The 19,236-nt window shown below is 38.0% G+C and overlaps 2 protein-coding genes across 2 annotated transcripts; both read left to right on the forward strand.

Moving 5' to 3' along the window:
• The first annotated feature begins 401 nt into the window (after positions 1–401).
• Positions 402–4,735, forward strand: rpl23 (ribosomal protein L23). Its single transcript, XM_026205614.1, has 5 exons — positions 402–514; positions 1,812–1,895; positions 3,951–4,079; positions 4,244–4,357; positions 4,610–4,735. Exons 1-5 carry the CDS (start codon positions 502–504, stop codon positions 4,690–4,692), a joined length of 423 nt encoding a protein of 140 aa, XP_026061399.1. The 5' UTR covers positions 402–501; the 3' UTR covers positions 4,693–4,735.
• Positions 4,736–7,801: 3,066 nt separating this feature from the next.
• LOC113045304 (abl interactor 2-like) lies at positions 7,802–18,871 on the forward strand. The gene is made up of 9 exons (XM_026205602.1): positions 7,802–8,157; positions 9,137–9,307; positions 11,385–11,564; positions 13,197–13,255; positions 14,116–14,211; positions 14,311–14,684; positions 15,617–15,727; positions 17,242–17,367; positions 17,634–18,871. Exons 1-9 carry the CDS (start codon positions 8,026–8,028, stop codon positions 17,795–17,797), a joined length of 1,413 nt encoding a protein of 470 aa, XP_026061387.1. The 5' UTR covers positions 7,802–8,025; the 3' UTR covers positions 17,798–18,871.
• The last annotated feature ends 365 nt before the right edge of the window (positions 18,872–19,236 follow it).

Below are 19,236 nucleotides of genomic sequence, written 5' to 3' on the forward strand. Positions count from 1 at the left end.
ACACACACACACACGTATATATATATATATATATATATATATATATATATATATATATATATATATATATATATATATATATATATATATATATATATGCACAAGATCCCGGGCCCTATGCATAGGCAGTCCTAATGGCCCCAGTTAAATTGCAGTATTTTGCAATTTAATACACCTTTTATGCGCAGATTAATCGTTTAATGAGCTGCACAAGTAGCAAAATCTGATGAACCTTCTCAATGTGTCAGACTCACACGTCACAGTATATCTGCAATGTATTTTCTACATTCTGGACGTTACATTTTAATAATTCTATTATTAGCGGTTATAATTCCCCACACGTGATTAAAATACATTATCGAGGCATAAATATGCCGCACTGAGTGTAGGTGCCCGGATGATGGCGTTGAAGTATGCGCCGGATACTGCGAGAGCTGTGGTGCGCGCACGATTATTTCCCAGCATTCCTTTCGCTCTCGTCCTCTTTCCCTTTCGGTGACAATGTCCAAGAGAGGTAAGAGACCCATGTGAAAATCCTTAATCATCTTTAAAATGAGATACACTTAAGCTCTGTAAAGGAATGCATGGGTTTAATTGATCGTGGAGAACTTATATTATCAATATATTGACGCCAGTTGTCAAGAATATCTTGGATATTATTAGTTATTTGCCCCTAGCGAGAGAAGCCATGTTTACAAAGTCCGCAGACTCGGGCTCCTGGAGCCAGTAGTATGATGATTTAACACTGGATACTCAAAATGTGTTGTGCGGAAGCAGGTTTTGGAACACAGAATGGCTTTAACTGGCATGTATAACAAGCAATGTAACTTTTATAAGCGCTAGACGTGCGAGTTTTGGACTGACAACATGCAACGAAGCAGGTAAGTTAGACTGCTGGAGTGTCGCGAGTAGTGATTTACCGGTGTAATGCACATATTTGAGTTTTATTTAGCTGGTATAGACCAGGCAAACAAACTGTTGGCCTAATAGATTCTGATGTATTATTTTCATCAGAAATACTGTAACTTAATCCCTGTATCGAGTGGAATCGGAGTGGTGGCGAGAAGCAAATGTCAGTTCACTAATTTACTGTAACTCTGAGGCAAATCGTTAGCGAGTAGACATTAGCCGACCTAAAGTAACAGTTCACCCTAAAATGAGCACTTTATTTATTTTTGTGGAAAATACTGGCTTTTATGCAGAATAACGACCTTGGCCACTACTATTGTTGGGTCTTCTTGATGGCAGTGAACGTGAACCGTAACTAATGTCTCTATCACTGAAGAAATATTTACCAAATATTTCCTTTGTGATATAATTTTTAAAATCGATTTAATGTAAGTGACTTGAGACTTTGCAGTGTTAATGACACAACGGTTGTTTGCTTATGTAACGTTAGACCGCTTGTCTTTTATTTTATTTAATTTCTTTTATAGGTGGTATTTAAAGGGTTCATCTGATGCTAAATTCACTTTTACGTGTTTGAACAAATGCGTGTACAAATCTACCCTATGATAAAACTCCACCCAGCTGATTTAGACGAGGTAAAAAGGGTGTTTTTACACTACCACTGAGAAATTAACCAAAGTATGTTATATACTCTTCATGAAGACCTTAAAAGTATCATATCAACTTGTGGGAAATGGGCATCTGATGACAACTTTAAAGTCTCTGTTGTAGCCGGAGTCAATCAGTTATAAATGAATGGAGTCACTTACTGTCTAGCTAAGCAAACAGAAAACGTGACCAGTATCTTTTGGTTGTTTTACCCTACCATTATAAAAGCTTAATGCATTTGTCCTCCTGTTTAGGACGTGGTGGGTCATCGGGAGCCAAGTTCCGTATTTCCCTGGGTCTCCCAGTGGGAGCGGTCATCAACTGCGCTGACAACACGGGTATGAGATCTGCCAGTATTTGAGCTTGTTATCCTTCTAAAAAGCACTTGCTTTGTCTGCTCAGTGGCTGGGTGAGTCGTCAATGAAGGAATAATAAATCCCATTGCTTATGGGTGAGATGGCAGTCGCCATGTGCTGTTAAATCTCAATCAGTGATGGAACAAACTTAAGCTTGTTTTGATGACCCAGCTGAGGGTTAGCAGACTTGTATGTCAGTTGATCTAATTTTAAGCATACTTGGGACTTGACCAGAATATTCGTTCGGTGGGTTGGCATTAGGGATGCAACAACTAATCGATAAAATTGTATATTATCGAAAATGAAAATCATTGATGACAGTGAACAATGCCCAAAGTGAACTCAAACTGCTGGTTGCATCAAATTACAGCACTGAATAAAGCATTCCTATGGACAAAATCTACAAATATTGGCAGAAACCGAATGTGCTCATGCAGGAAGTGTAATCCAAGCTGCCCAAAACATAAAACGTAATTTTAAGTTTCAAGCAGATGCATTGGCGTAATGGCTTGTCTTTCGGGCGCTTTTACAGATGCGCGTTTCCTCAATGCAAAAAATCTTTTTAGTTGACCTTTTTTTTTTTTTTTTTTTTTTCAGCTTTCTGTATTGGTTAGACCTCCCAGTTTATGTAAGTGTTTAAGTAACTTTAAGCTATTTTTAATGCTGTAATATAATTGCGGTTATCTGTGAAAGGCAGAAAGAAAAATGGTCATGTGCTTTATAGTGTTGTTTTTTTTTTTTTATTCAGATATCCAATTAAAGCAAAAATGCAACCTGCTGGAGATTGTGTGGCTCAAATCAAGCCAACCATAGCCAAATATTCTGGGAATGCCCTAAAGTTCAGAAATATTGGCAGCAAATCCATAAGAGTTTAGAGAATTTTCATGGAACCCATCCAATTTAGTTAATTTAACTCTATACTTTGGTCTTAGAAGTCTTAAATCAGAAGACAAATCTGATGAATACTTAATGAGAATTATGTTGGTAGCTTGCAAAAAGGTTATAACCAGAAAATGGTTGCAACCTGAAACACCAGAAATTAATGATTGGCTGGGAACTGTGAAACGAAATTTTCACAATGGAGCAATTAACAATGAATCTTCAGCTACAGTCTGAGAAAATTCGTACACCAGCGGCTGTTTGCTTCCTGCTATCTGTGCCTCCGACATGTAGCTCTGCACTTCCAGTGCTGCCCGTGTCCTGTGCACAGATTTCACACAATGACATGATAGCAAATGATTACAATGTAGTCCGCAATTCTGGAAAAACCATGGCCAGTCAACCAGTGTGTCCCTAAAAAAAATAACAAGCTGCTATCCACCATGTTAATCTGTAATTTTACACAAGATAAAAGTGCACTTAATTTGTCTATATTAAAAGGGTTTTTCTTGCAGGCTCTTTTTGTTTTTTTTGTATCACTAGGGCAGTGTCCGTTCTTGGAGCATATAAGCCCTGCCCGCGTGAGGCACGCTGCTTCTGACTCGCACTTTTCTGTAGTTTATTCATTCTGAACATGTTGCGTGTCCATATTGCACCAAAATGAGACGCTGCACTCTTTTAGGTCCGCAGCAACACACCCGCCACTTGATGAACTGTTCTCGACAATAAAAATGCAAGCAGACAGACCGAGGTTCCTGCCTTTATTACATGGTGTCTACACCGGACACAACAGTTTTCATGTCATGCCACAACAGCTAAAGTCTGTCTACACTAGACGCGACAGAGCAACCGTTGATCACTTACAATTTGTCAGTATGTTGTAAATGAAATGCAGCAGCAGTTTACTGTGGGGAATTTGTCACCGCATCCAGTGTAGACCGCGTGATGGGTTATATTGTATTTTGTAGCGGCGCAGCGTCCGGTTTAGACGTGGTATTACAATATGTTCAGCCCCCTCCCTCCGAAGCTTTGAATATTCTGTGTTGATTTACTACCAAAGCTTAGAAGCTCAAAAAATGGTATTTGGACCAGCCTTAAATGTACGGAGTTGGTCTTCGCTCAGTTATTGACTTCAACTGTGACACTTCTCTCACTTAGGTGCCAAGAACCTGTACATCATATCAGTCAAAGGCATCAAGGGTCGACTGAATAGGCTCCCTGCCGCTGGTGTGGGCGACATGGTCATGGCCACAGTGAAGAAAGGGAAGCCAGAGCTCAGGAAAAAGGGTAAGTGTTCGCAGAGCCTCAATTATTGTTTCATCTTTACCCTGAGCTTTAAGCTGGTTTTGAATGCAAATAACAGGCTTTAGCATAGAGATGTTGGAGTATTGCTGATCCGACCTCAAGGTCAAGTGTATATATGCTTATACAACTTTTCCCTTTTAATCTAGTGCATCCTGCAGTGGTGATACGACAGCGGAAGTCGTATCGACGAAAAGATGGCGTTTTTCTATACTTTGAAGACAATGCTGGGGTCATAGTGAATAACAAAGGAGAAATGAAAGGTGAGTTATAAATTGAAGATCTTCTTTGGTATCCTTCTTTAAGCACTTGCTTTGTCTGCTCAGTGGCTGGGTAAGTCGTCAATGAAGGAATAATAAATCCCATTGCTTATGGGTGAGATGGCAGTCGCCATGTGCTGTTAAGTCTCAATCAGTGATGGAACATTTTGCATCTCTTCTTGAAATTTGTCACTAACTTAATGATCTGAATTTTGCTCCGGCGCAGTGCTGAATTGTTTTTGTTTCCTTTCATAGGCTCAGGTATCACAGGCCCCGTCGCCAAGGAATGCGCAGACCTGTGGCCCAGGATAGCTTCCAATGCTGGTAGTATTGCCTGAGCTCAAATGTGGCTTGTTTTTCAATAAAATCCAGGAAAAAGTTTACATGCGTCACTGTCTGTTGATTCCAGGGGATTTTGTCTTGACACTGGAAAGTTAAAACTGCAAAATTTTGATTGTGTATTCACATTTTAGAAGCAGTTTAAAGGGATACTCCACCCCAAAATGAAAATTGTCATTAATCCCATACCCCCATGTCATTCCAAACATGTTAAAGCTTCATTCATCGTTGGAACACTATGATATTTTGGATGACTTTTTTTTTTTTTTGAGAATTTTTTTTAAGAAGTTATTTTTGTTTTATGTACATGCAAAGTATTGTACTTCATAACGTTATGGTTGAATCACTGATGGCAGACGGACTATTCTGATTATGCTTTTCATACTTTTCTGGACCATGACTGTGTATTTTACTTGGCAGTCTTTGGGACGGTCACAAGCCCCCCGGTTTTCATCCAAAATATCTTTACTGTGTTCCAGAGACAAAGCTTTTACGGGTTTGGAACGACGTGGGGGAGAAGTGATTCATGTGATTTTTAAGTTGCAGTAGGTGATTCTTCTGACACTTCAATGGGTTGTGAGGCCAGTCTGACACATGTGGAGGAGGATGAGACTGACATAACAGCAAAACTGAAAGCATTAATGGGAAAATATGGCATCCAAAAATAGTTCATATTAAAAAAAAAAATTTCTATTGTTCTGGCCATTTTTGGGGGGGCCATCTGCCTTTTACCTTCATCCAATGAGAATCCAGAAGGTAAGGAGGACATCTTTGCTATGGCCTGTCCTACATTTCTTTAGACACTGCTATGACCATTGAACTCCCTTGTCACTGTAAACCAGAGCAGACTCTTTCAGTAATGTGGTACTATAAAAAGTAAATTGGCTCCTTAAACACCAAAGTTGTCACTGACTTTGAAGGCACCAAGGTGGAGGAATCATCCAAAGTTGGGAGATGGTCAGATATGTGCAGTCGCTTTTTCCTCGGTTCATTTAGTCTTCTCATCTTCAGGGTGCAAAAAGTTGACTCTGGGCACTATATTTGTGGCAGAGCCTGTGGTGAATTCTTCTATGGCTATGATGTTGATGTCCAGGAGGTCCGTCAAGTTTTATTTCCCTGGAACATCAAACAGAGGACTCATGTACAAGAAGCAGAACCCACCAGTATAAAAACTGAAAAGTTTCAGGTGTTCACCAGCTACAGTCTAAATGTGACCACTGTGATGCCCAGGAGGACGAGATGCATGGAGGATTCTGTTACGTCAAAAGCATTTCAGACACAGTGGCTCCCTGTGGTTCCTCAGCAATTCCCCAACAGTTTGTTCTTTCAGGTGGTAGCTATGGAGCCAAACTTGTGGTGAGGAAATGTCACAACCATTGTCCTCCAAAACTGACACCTCCAGAGAGACGAGCTTTGTTGAAGTTCCTCGAGTCTGATGATTGATCTTCTTCAGGTGACACCATCCACTTCCACAATCACCCCACAGACTCTGAACTTACCGCAGTATACTGTGACCAGAGATGAAGGCTTAGTGCCGCCTTACCATTCTCCGTTTATGGAGGGTCTGGATAAGACGTCTTGTCTTCATTGACACTGGTCCCCACCAACACTTCAGACCTGTAAGGCTGGTAGACAAAGGCTCCCATTTCTATTTCTCCTCCATTTTTTTTTTTTTTTTATTCCTATGAGGCGTTTGTGTCAAATTTTGGCACAGAGTGTCTATGAGCTGCAAATGATGCTTGCTATGCTGGCATTTATGCCATGTTCTCCTCCCTGTGGTAGTCAGATTTATTTGGCAGATAAGCAAGGAAGATGCATCTGCAGACATTCACAGAACTTGAATTTGCTGTACTTATACTGATGCACATTTACTGTGAAGTGCAAGGTGAAATCGAATAAATATTCTGCTTAATTTTCTGAATTATTATAATTTTTTTAATCTTTAAAATGTTTGTTCTTTAACAGATATAATGACAGTGGTAATCACAGTATTTTTCTTTTGTGAAAACATTTAAATAATCATGACGAAATACATTTTGAAGAAAAAAGAGAAGCATATAATATATTGTACAGTGAAGGTAAAGTATGCAATAAGCATTAAAATAGAATAAGCATTACATATTATACAGTTTTTTTTTTTAATTGTATATGTTATGACATATATATATATCTGAACGAAATTATAAATGCAACATGTTTTTGCCCCCATTTTTCATGAGTTTAACTCAAAGATCTAAGACTTTCTAAGCACATTTTTTGAGTGGTCTTTTATTGTGGCCAGCCTAAGGCACAACTGTGCAATAATCCTGCTGTCTAATCAGCATCTTGATATGCCACAACTGTGAGATGGATGGGTTATGTCAGCAAAAGAGAAGTGATCACTAACACAGATTTAGGCAGATTTGTGAAAATATTTGAGAGAGGTAGACCTTTTGTGTACATAGAAAAAGTCTTAGATCTTTGTGTTCAGCTCATGAAAAAATGGGGACAAAAACAAAAGTGGTACGTTTATCATTTTGTTCATATAAAATGTATATTCAGCACACTTACTTGAATAGGAATATTATTTTGCCCATTATTGTTTCCACAATAATGCTCTCTTCATTTTAATCTATGAGCATTCATCATTCATAGTTTCTGTATATTTAATGTTAGAATTCAAGAAGACTTAAAACCTGAATGTTATATTTTTAATAAAATCTTTTTGAATATTTTGAAATATTTTATAGAGCTTGGAATAACTAGAAACTGAATTATTTAAAGATTTAAATGTATTTGTTTGAAGATTTTATTCATGTATATAATTTTTTCCAAATGTAGAAATCACTCTTTTAAAATGTCATATATCCTGGGGAATCCTGGTTCTTCAAAGAAAAAAAAGTATTGTAATTAAAATAATAAACATCTTGATTTTTTTGTTGTTTTAGCTCATTTAATTGCTTGCTTCTGTTTATTTTCTGCCCTAAATAAAAGTCGCTTCACGTTTATAGACACTCGTTCACAATCGATCCAATCGCTAGAGGGCGTGGTTTCACCGCTTATAGGGACCAAGTGTTTTTAAAACAATTTAAGTATTATGTCTATTATTCTTTCATGTTTTAAAACTATTCAGTCTGGCTTCTTATTTAATGCAGGTTTAAATGTAAATGGGAATATGTTCTCGATTCCACATGATCAGATATGTGCTTGCAGCATCAAAACAGAACTTCAGTCTGCTGACAGAGGAAGGCAGTGGCGGATGGGATCTGAATCTGACTGACAGATATCAGTAGTCTGCTGTCGCACGGAGCTCTCCGGAGTTGATCTTGAACGGTCTGTCATTCCAGCGCGCAATGAAGGATCAAAACTACTCCGAAGAAGTTACTAAAATACTGGAGGAGGCTCCTTCTGCTCGCAACGTACTTTTAGAAAACTACAGCAATTTATACAAAGTAGCGGACTACTGCGAGAGCAACTACCTGCAGGTAAGACACTTACCACACGAGCTCGCGCAGCTTCACATCCCACACACAGATCCAGTCTGAGACCGGTAGGGCAATTATGAGACGTGTAATTTACTAAACAAAAACTGAGTTATGTAGTAGTGTACTTGAGTGGTACGTCTGTGAATTGTAAAAAAAATAATAAAAATGCGTTTTTGCATTTCCACTGCGCTGCTTTTCTATAGTTTTTCCACGTAAACAGGTCTATGCAGAAATCAGTTTTTACAGTCATTATGCAAACAGTAGCATACTCGTATATGTGTTATTAAAGGCACATGCCACACGGTTTAGGGGGTTTATTGTCCTTAGGGGTGTTTGGAGTCCCAGTAGCTGCACTCTTACTGACTTTGTAAAACTACAGATTAAACCGACTGTAACAGCGGAACTCACAGTTTAATCTCACCTCACACTCGTGCTGCTATGTTCAATACAGCATTCAGGAAGAAAGACACACAAGTGAGAAGATAAAGCAAGACTGTCTTCGTTACATTAAAGACAGTGTGTGACCCGAGCCTTGTGTGAGGTGAAGGTTTTTTTTTTCTTTCTAACGTTGCATGCTCCCCAGAAAAACCGCTAAACCAGAAATCACCTGTCAGCAGACTAAACAACAGAAAATGCTTAGTAAAGTTAATTGATGTCTTAATGAAAATTCTAAAAGGTTTGCTTGAGGAATAAATTTAAGCCTTAAAGTAGTTAATATCACTGGCACAGTATAAAAACAATAGAAGACGAATAACAAATGAAGATTACTGTCTGTAGCAACAAAAACGCTTGTGTACTTGTACACAAACAGTTTGTTCCCTTTTCCTCTTGCTGCAGGATGTTAAGGGCATATATTAGGCCTACATGCAACACCATGACGGCTATTATTAATGTACATTAAGATGAAGTTGGTTGAAACATGCTTTCATATGTCATCTGTGTTTAACGGTTTAATTAAAGGATTTTTCTAATTCTGCAGTCTGGAAATGACACCACCAAAGCCCTGGAGGAGACCAAGGCCTTCACTACTCAGTCTTTGGCTAGTGTGGCCTATCAGATTAGCTCTATGGCCACCAATGTGCTCAAGCTTCTGGATGCACAGACCCTGCAGCTCCACAAGATAGAGTCCTCCATCAACCAAATCGGACAGGTATCAGCCCCAATCCTCTTTGTCTTGAAGGGAAACTGGAATATGCAGTCAGATTTTTTAGATACTTAAAATATGTTTGTTATTTCGATCATATAACCACAACACAGCCATTTTAATTAAAGTAGTTCAGTCTTATCATGTAGACTTGTGAAACTTTGCCGGCTCCACAATGTCGTCTTTCATTTCATGAAAAATGGGTGTTGCCCTTCAGATAAACTGAATTTAGCAGGTTTTTAATGTGCTGGTTCCTTATTTCCATTAGTAATTGAAGCAAAATTAATTAAAATTTTACTGTACATCACCACCAAATAAAAAAAAAGATTTCTTAAAGAAAAAAAAAGAAAAAAACCTTAAACTTTTTTTTTAATTAATTCAAAAAAGCAAACTCTCTTATATTATAGATTCATTGCACACAAACTAAAGTATTACAATAGTTTCTTTTGCTATTGTTTTAATTCTGATGGTTATGACTTACAGCTAAGGCAAATAAAAAATTCACTATCTCACAAAAATTAGAATATTCCATTTTGAGCTTGATTAGTTTGATTCATTTAGCGTATAAATACTGGGTTCCTCCTGGGCTAGTTTAGAACATGCAACCACAATTATAAGAAAGACTACTGACTTAACAGTTGTCCAGAAGACAATCATCAACACCCTCCACAAGCCACAGAAGGTCATTGCTGAGTGCTGTATCAAAATATATTCATAGAAAGTTGACTGGAAGAATTAAGTGTTGTAGGATAAGTTGCACAAGCAACAGGGATGAGCACAGCCTTGAGAAGATTGTCAGTAAAAGCCGATTTAAAAACTTGGGAGAGCTTCACAAGGATTGGACTGTAGCCGGAGTCAGGGCATCAAGAGTCACCACACTTTTCACGTCACACGTCTTCAGGAAAAGGGCTACAGCTGTCACATTCCTAGAACCAAACCACTCCTGAACCAGAAAGAAATGTCAGAATCATTTCACCTGGGGTAAGGAGAAAAAGAACTGGACTGTTGCTCATTGGTCCACACATTACTCTTTTCAGATGAAAGTACATTTAGCATTTCATTTGAAAATCAAGGTCTGGAGTCTGGAGGAAGACTGAAGAGGCTGACCATGATATTACTGTGCTTGATTGGTCCGCAAACTCACCTGACCTGAACCTCACAGAGAAGAAGAGGAAGATAAGTAACATCTGACAAACAATGCAGAGGAGCTGAAGGCCACTATCAAAGCAACCTGGGCTTCAATAATGCCTCGGCAGTGCCACAGGCTGATCGACTCCATGCCACGCCACACTGAAGCAGTAATTCATACAAAAAGAGCCCCAACTAAGTATTGAGTGCATAATTAAACCTCCTGCATGCTCCGTGCCCAGCCTGCCTATAACCAGGTCACCTGAGGCAGGGCAAAAGCAGATCCCAAGAAGAACTGTAACAAGCAGGCTTGAAATAATAGTGATCCTTCTCACTGTATTGGAGGGCTCACAGAGGAACACCATACTGGCGTTTCAGGAAGTGTCTAATGTCTTAGCAAGGCTGAACAGCATCAGTTCCTCCTACATGACATACTCAACTTTTACAGAGGAAGTTGATTCCATTGGAACAACATAAACGGCTATGAGCTTTGTGTTGTGGTGGATTTAAATACCAGATTATGCTTGTGGTTGCTTTATAGCACTCTTGTTTTTAGAATGCATATTATTAGCTAACTGCATTGTGAACTAAAACATGGTTAATAAAATACATGTAAGCATTTTACATTTAATATTAGTTCAATTCAATTTTATATATGTTTAATGTTAATCATTTATTTAAAACAATAACTTTTCAGTCATTGTTAAAAAAATAAATGACTACGTAGAACTACTTTAGCTATGTGTTACCTGAAAAACAAATACAGCCCCGCAATATAATAAAACAAATATTTTACTACAGAATGTTGCAAAGACAGGAAGCAGGTTTATCATCTCTCTTTTATGAGTGCTGACAGTGTGGCATGTAGATTGGGAATATTTATAAATTTTTATATCAAAAATTGCTTTAGAGATTTTAGAGTCATTTTCCTCCCAATATCTGTACTTTTCTACAGACAGTGGACATGCACAGGGAGAAGGTGGCCCGCAGAGAGATCGGCGCTTTAACCATTGTCAAGAGGATTCCACGCAGTCATAAGATTGTCTCCCCAACAAAAAATAAAGAAGCCCCGCTCAAGTACTCCCGCACACCCATCTCTTTCTCTAGCCTGGACTCAGTTGGCCATGGCATGAAGGTGAGCACACATATAATTTCATGAAGTCGGTACAAAGCATGGTTCGTTCTCCAGATTGTGGTGCCAAAGGTATACAGTGAGGCACTAGTTATTTAGCAACAGTGCTTTCCCAATTAAATACTCGTGCATTTTTGTATTATTCAAACATTCAGTCCAACTAGATTGGATTTATTTGCCATTGTTTTCACAGAAATTGCATGCCTGCTATACCTCTGGATTAACAATTCAAATTTTACAATTTTAAGAAATAACTTTTTAGCTGTTTCATCGTGTAACTTTTAATTTCTTCCCTTCACAAAAAGTTTGAAATAAAAGGCAGAATGGTAAAAAGTATCATTCAATGTTTGTTTCTTTTGTTAGATCAATATCTTACTTGGCCGCATCATGTTATATAGCAGTTAGTCTGATATCAGTTAACAGTGCGGACGTTTTGAGATCACTGTCTTTTCCTGCCTCCTCTACACTCCTTTTCCCTCAAATACACACACACACACACACACACACACACAAGCGCACACATTTGGCTGGCTACCAGCCACTAAGTAGTGTGGGAAAAGCAGCTACTCATTAATTGGTGTTACCCAAGTATAGCAAGTTCAATGACACTCTGCTAGGTTCATATAGCAGTAAGCAGACAAATAAACACAAATCTTGAAGAATTTCACAGGAATGCACTTGCGGACAGATCAGCACAAAGCCACAGAAGACTGTTCATGCACACATTTTATATTAAGTCTATCACGTAACACACACACCAAGACTTAACACATTGCACTTTATTTCCAGCGATATCGTCGACTTGACTGCACAGATCCTATTTAAACTGAACTGAGCTGGATGATGACATCATTGAATTCAATGATGAACTGCTTTGCATTATTTTGCCTTTTAATGCTTTTCAGTTTCTTTGTCACAATCTGTATTGTTAAAAGTGCGATATAAATAAAGGTGACTTGACTTGGCATTGCGTGTACTCGCAAGCGAACACATTTTTGATTGATATACTTGTAGAAGGTAGATTTTCATGTAAAATGTTGATTATATACACTACGCCAGTGTACGTTTTTAAGAAATGTATACTCTACACTCTTTTTAATTGATAATCTCTCACATAACTGATAATAGCTTTGATAATAATGAGGGATGTTTCTTGCATATCAGAATGATTTCTGAAGATCATGTGACACTGAAGACTGGAGTAATGATGCTGAAAATGCAGCTTTGCATCACGGGAATGAATTACATTTGAAAATATCTTAAAATAGAAAACAGTGATTTTAAATGTTAATAATATTTCACAATATTAAAGTTTTTACTGTATTTTGCCCAAATAAATGCAGCCTTGATGAGCATAAAAGACTTCCTGCAAAAACATTAGAAAAATTCTGGTAATGTAAATATAAATTTATTCACTTTATGTTTGACTGTAAAGTGTGATTTCTGTGCTACCAGTTTCATTAAAAAGTATTAAAAATTAATGATGGTAAATGTTTTCAGACAGGTTACCCCACTCAGGGTGGACAGTGTTTAGTTTGTCTGTGGATTGTGTTGCTGTTGTTTTTTTGTTTTGATATTATGATTTAGTTACTTGTATCCGGGAAACATTAACCTGCAATTGTGTGATGTTTTCAGGATTCTGACCAGGTGCAGTCAAAAACAGCTACCATGACACGGAGCGCCAGCATCCGGAGGTACATCTAGAGCTGTTCACACAGGACCAGTGTTATTTTCTATCATGATCAGATAATAAAGTATTTATTCATATTTCGAATTCGCTTTTATTCTTACATTTCAGTTTTTATTTTAGTCATTTGGAGTTTTTACAAATATTTTCATTGAGCTTTTATTTCTATTTCATTTTTAGTTTTAGTCAATTTAGTACTTATTTGGAGTTAGTTGTGAAGGCAACATTCTCTAACATTTGTATTTTATTTCAGTTAATGAAAATGATTCTCAGTAGTTTTAGTTAAGAATAAAACAACATGTTTGATCTGTTTTAATGTGTGCTAATTTGTGAGCATTACACAGATTAGTGTATTTTTTTTCAGCATCTTGTGCCATGAGTGCTGTGATGCTGATTACATTTAAAAACATATCTCGAGACATTTGCATGTTTTCATTCTGTTATGCAGTATCTAACTGTTTTTGATCACAAGTGTGCATCCTTTGTTTATTCATCACCTGCCACCCACATGACCACTACCACCGTATGATTCACTTTAATGAAGTCATCACATCTCTTTTTATCCTGGATTAGATCCTCCACCAAAAATGCCATGTTTGTTAAAAAAAAACACGAATGAAATCAGATATAACTCATATAAGCCCCATGTCTCAGGCTTCTGTTCCTCTTCCCTCTGAACTAGAAGCCCTTTCTCCAGGAAGTGATTTTAGTTTGGTCCACCCACTTCCTCTTTACACTGTCTGAAAGCAACACAGTCTGCATTGAGATAACTTTAGTTTGTCTTTTTAGAGCAAAGTGTCCTAAGTGGCTTTCTGCATGAAATTCAGAAACCTCAGTATGTGTTTCTGTGTCTGTATGTTGATTAAGTCGAGGCAGCCGCCCACCTGAGCCTGTCCAGTGTCCTGTGGCACCCACTCTCTCTCATGGAGCGTCCCTTACCTCACTCAATGACAAGTCCATTGCGTAAGAGCACAGAAAGTGTTTTATCATTTCTGATCAGGATTCTAACATAACATGATATTTCTATCACTTGTCCTAACTGGATTTCTCCTGTGGCTGCAGTAAAGCCGTGCCGCCTCCTGTAGTGCCCAGCTGGCCCACCAGCCCTGATGTTGATATCGTCAGCACGCTGCTGGAGGAAGGACCACCCTCTCCAATCCCACTGATGGAGGCAGAGGGCGAACAGGATCATGGACAGGAGACTGGTCTACCCCCACCTCCACCATCTCCTCCTCTTGATTGTATAAACCTCCCCCCACCTCCTCCTATGGTGAATACACCTGAGCCCAGCAGCCCGATGACAACACCACCTCCATCACCACCTCCTCCCCTTGACTGTAGCAACCTCCCCCCGCCTCCTCCTATGGTGAATACACATGAGCTTAGCAGCCTGATGACAGAAGCACCTCCATCACCGCCTCCTCCTTTCGAAACAGGTTAGTTTGTGCCGAATGACATTTCAGCATCATCCTATAACATGGCAGGTTATTGATTTGCAGCTCAAGAAACATTCGCTAGTATTATCAATATTAACAGTAGTGCATCTTAATATTTTTAATTTTTGTAGAAACCATGCTACGTTTTTTTTCTTCCCAGGATTCCTTGATTAATATAAAAGGAACAGCATTTATTTGAAATAGAAATCTTTTGTAATATTATAGATGTCTTTACAGTCTTTTGTGATCAATTTAATGCATCCTTGCTGAATAAAAGTATTAATTTATATACCGTATTTTTTAGACTATAAGTCGCATCAGTCCAAAAATACGTCATGACGAGGAAAAAAACATATATAAGTCGCACTGGACTATAAGTCGCATTTATTTAGAACCAAGAGAAAACATTACCGTCTACAGCCGCGAGAGGGCGCTCTATGTTTATTAGTGGTAGACTACAGGAGCACTGAGCAGCATAGAGCGCCTGCTCGCGGCTGTAGACGGTAATGTTTTCTCTTGATTCATTTTTAGTTAATTTCTCTTGGTTCATGTCAAATTAATTTTGATAAATAAGTCGCACCTGACTATAAGTCGCAGGACCAGCCAAACTATGAAAAAAAGTGCGACTTATAGTCCGGAAAATACGGTATATAGACCCCATACCCCAACTTGAATGCATTAAACAACTAAAAAAAGTTATGATGTATGAGACTAAAACAAGAAAATATTATAAACTATCCACAAAAATAAATATGTAATCAAATAAAGTATGTTCTGTAATATACATGCTTGTTGTAAGAATACAATCTAGTCAGTAAGAATATTTGTACTCTGAAGTGAAGTCAGAGAAAAAGAATCCACTGACAGTATAGTTTAAAATAGAAAATTCTACAGAGTAATAAAATTGAATAAGTATATATTTTTGTGTCTAGTGGCCGAGGAGAATGGGTTTCCTCTGCCAGAAGACATGCCTCCTCCACCAGTCCCTGATGGCCTTGATCTTCCAACCCCACCACCTCCGCCGTGGGATGAGAAGATTGAAGGTACAAAAATGCCAAAACAAAAGCACGTTTAAAGGTGGTATTTTGTTTTGTAGAATGCTTTGTGTCTTGTTTGAATGATTACATGTTTGCTTTGTTTTACAGCCAGTTTATCTATGCTCTTTATCTTGGTGTTGCTGTAGATTATTTCTGTGAGCTTTTTTACTCTTTGCACTACATGTCACACTTGTCTTTCTCTTCTCACTCAGCCTCACACTCTCGCCGGTCACAAGTGCGATGTCATCCTCCAAGCTCTCGCTCGCTGTCTCTGAGGGTCCGCATGGGCCCCAGCGCTCGCTTGCGGTACATGCGCTCGCTTTTTCTGCCTTCTGCTCAATCACACAAGGCCCCACTCCTTCCTGAGACCTGATTGGTTAATGCCACCTTATCAAATATATTGATACCATTTACCAAAAATAGGTTCTTATTTAGCCATGCATACCGTTCCAAAGACCATTTAGTTTAGCAGTTGCATTTTTATTGTTTGGCCCTTAAAAAAAACTTAAATTGGTTCTCTCACACTTCTCTTGATAAACACCTGTCAGCCCGCCCCCTCCATACCCGCCTCCTCTGGCTCGGCCTGTTTCAGAACCATTGTGCAGGATCCCTGCTCGCCTGGAGCACCTGGGGAAGTGAGGCCTCTCTGTGAATTGCTGTCTGACGCTCTTCTCTTCCTTTATATTTGTCACTTCCCCATCAGCACATCACTTCTCATATCACGGCATCCTACACACAACAGGACACTCCAACTACATCCTCCACAAGTTCGATCTCTCTTTTGAAAACTCAAATGAGTCGAGTGATTTTAAAAGGACAGTTCTGCCAAAAAAGTCATGACTGTCATCATGACTCACCATCATGCCCATAAAAACATGTAAGCTGCAAAAAGGACAAAGAACAACCAAATAGGCATCATAAAAATAATCTTTGCAATTTATGCACTACAGCGTTGCTGTTGTAATTAACCAAAACTATTACCAAAATTGTAGAGCAGGTGCTCAACCAACTATAGAAAAGATTCAGCAAAAAAACAAACAAATGTAAGACTGACCTATAAAATAGATCTAAAACAAGGAAAAATTATATACTGTACAAAAATTTTTTTAAATAGACATGTTTGGACGCTGTAGTGGAGTAGAGGAACATAAAATAGTTTTGATGCGTTATATTCCAAGTCTTCTGAAGCCATAATGATAAACTTTTGTTGACTTTGGTGAACCATCACTGTAAAGGTGAAGTGTGTCATTTCTAGTGTCAAAAAATGGAATCTCGAAATAACTGCAATAATAATTATTATTACTATTTTATAAAATGAGAAATATGTTGGTATAGTTTTTATTGTTTGATGATCAGTGTGGGCTTCCATATGATTGAAATGGGGGGGGAAAAAATCACAATTTTATTTGATGTGGCACGGAAATTACCCACATTTCCTTCAAACACACTTATGATCATAATTTTGCATTTGAACTTTGCCAGTTTTGTCATTTATGTTAACTTTGTCAATGCACATTTAGACCTTGAGCTTCCAGCTCCGCCCCCATCGCCACCGCTAGAAAGTTATGACAACTTTGAGGAATTGCCCCCTCTACCTCCCCCCATTGATTACGACATAACTGCACCAGCCGACTATTTGGAGAAAGGTAGGCTCATTTGTTAACTCATTCAGGTAAAGAATTTGCATTGTGAAAATTACTGTATTGACATTTTATTTATTTATTTATAAAAGGACCATGCACAATTTTTTACATAAAATTTCTATTTCATGTATTGTACCGGATATAGCCAATTGTCATCCGTAGTCCCCCGCATCTAAGACTGATCATTTTGTAATGACACATTCAGAAAATGAGATATCAAAAATACCTTTGGGTACTGATTTTCCGTTGTAATTCTTTTTCCTACCAAGTGGTGGCACTATATAGCTACAACACAGGCAAGCCAGGTGACCTGGTGTTTCTGGAGGGCGATATCATCTACCTCACCAGCAGGAATGAGGATGGCTGGTGTGAGGGCTTTCTCAATGGAGTAAAGGGACATTTTCCTGGCAGCTATGTGGAATCCACTGCTTAACTTGCCATAAGAAGCCAGAACGTCAGTAAATAAATTATTGAGACTTAAGTTCAAATTCAAGTTTAGCTTTATTGTCGTTCCGCTGGACGTGGGGGCATACAGTGGAACGAAATGTCGTGCCTCACAGGACCACGTTGCTACATGAATATAGAGATACAACAATGAAGTTAAACAGTATAAACCTAAACACAACTACTAAGGCACCTTGTATTCGCATTTCTAAAGTGAAATCAACTGTATGATTGGAGCTGCTGAAATGCTTTTACACTATGTTTAAGTTTTAAAACATACCAAATATAATTAACATGACGACTGATTTCAGCCAAAATGAGTTTGTATTTGGGTTTAAATAACGATGGTGATAATTGATATCTCAGGACTTTAAGTTATCTTAAGTACAACATATTAATGTTTTTTTCTTTTTTGTACATTTAGCGGTATTAGATAAGTTAAGTTCACAAAGTCATGGGTAGTCGATGGTTATTTGTTAATTCTGCAAACATTTTCAGTGTTTGTCTGAATAGGCAATTGTGTCGAGCAAATAATGAAATAATATACAGGTATAATATATTATAATGCAGTTTCCTAATTATAAACCTTTATTACTCATGGTACGTTACATTTAATTGATTCCCTTACAAATACTGTATTTCCAAAACATTTTATCCTTTAGTTTGTGAATTCAATGTTAATGTACACCACACTGGCACAATTTAGTCCAAGTTAGCATTTTTAATAAATAAACCGTTGACACTTTTATGTCACTTATAAACATCCACTCTTTGTGAACTTTATACAAAGCAAATTGACCTGTTTATTTGGCATTTTTGCATTTAGCAGACACTTGTATCCAAAGTGATTTACAAAAGAGAAAACAAAAGCAGTTTGTAAAGGAGCCAAGCAAACGTATAATATACAATGGCAGGTTTATTTGACTAGATTAGTTCATTCATTCATGGGGAACTGGCTCATCAGCGTCAGCAGCCTTATTTACTTTATATTTTTTTCTCCTTTAGACTGTTGTTTGCTTATTTCATGTTGATAAAATATATTAAACTTTACATTATTCTTAAACTTAAATGTGTTTCTCTTTATTTCACATAAATAAAAGGGAAACGTCTTGGGAGATATAATGTGTATTTGGAGTCAGCACAGTTGTTAAATAATAGTAAGACTTCCTTGATTAGCTGTCTTGGCCAGAAAGGTCATGTTGGTCCACCAAAAACAAAGCAACACAAACCAGCCTGGACTTTGCATCATGGAGAGGCAATATAATGATATAGGCAATACAATGCCTGTTCTTTAATTATAAGGCAACTGAGGAAAATAAAAAACAAATAATGAAGCACATCGTTGCTGGTGCACTCTTTTAGAAAAAAAAAAAGCTGTGACTGGTTGGTACCTTTTTATACATTTTTTCCTAATTAACCCCCCCAACC

This window comes from Carassius auratus, chromosome 3, assembly GCF_003368295.1.
Source record: "Carassius auratus strain Wakin chromosome 3, ASM336829v1, whole genome shotgun sequence".
NCBI classification, from domain to species: domain Eukaryota; kingdom Metazoa; phylum Chordata; class Actinopteri; order Cypriniformes; family Cyprinidae; genus Carassius; species Carassius auratus.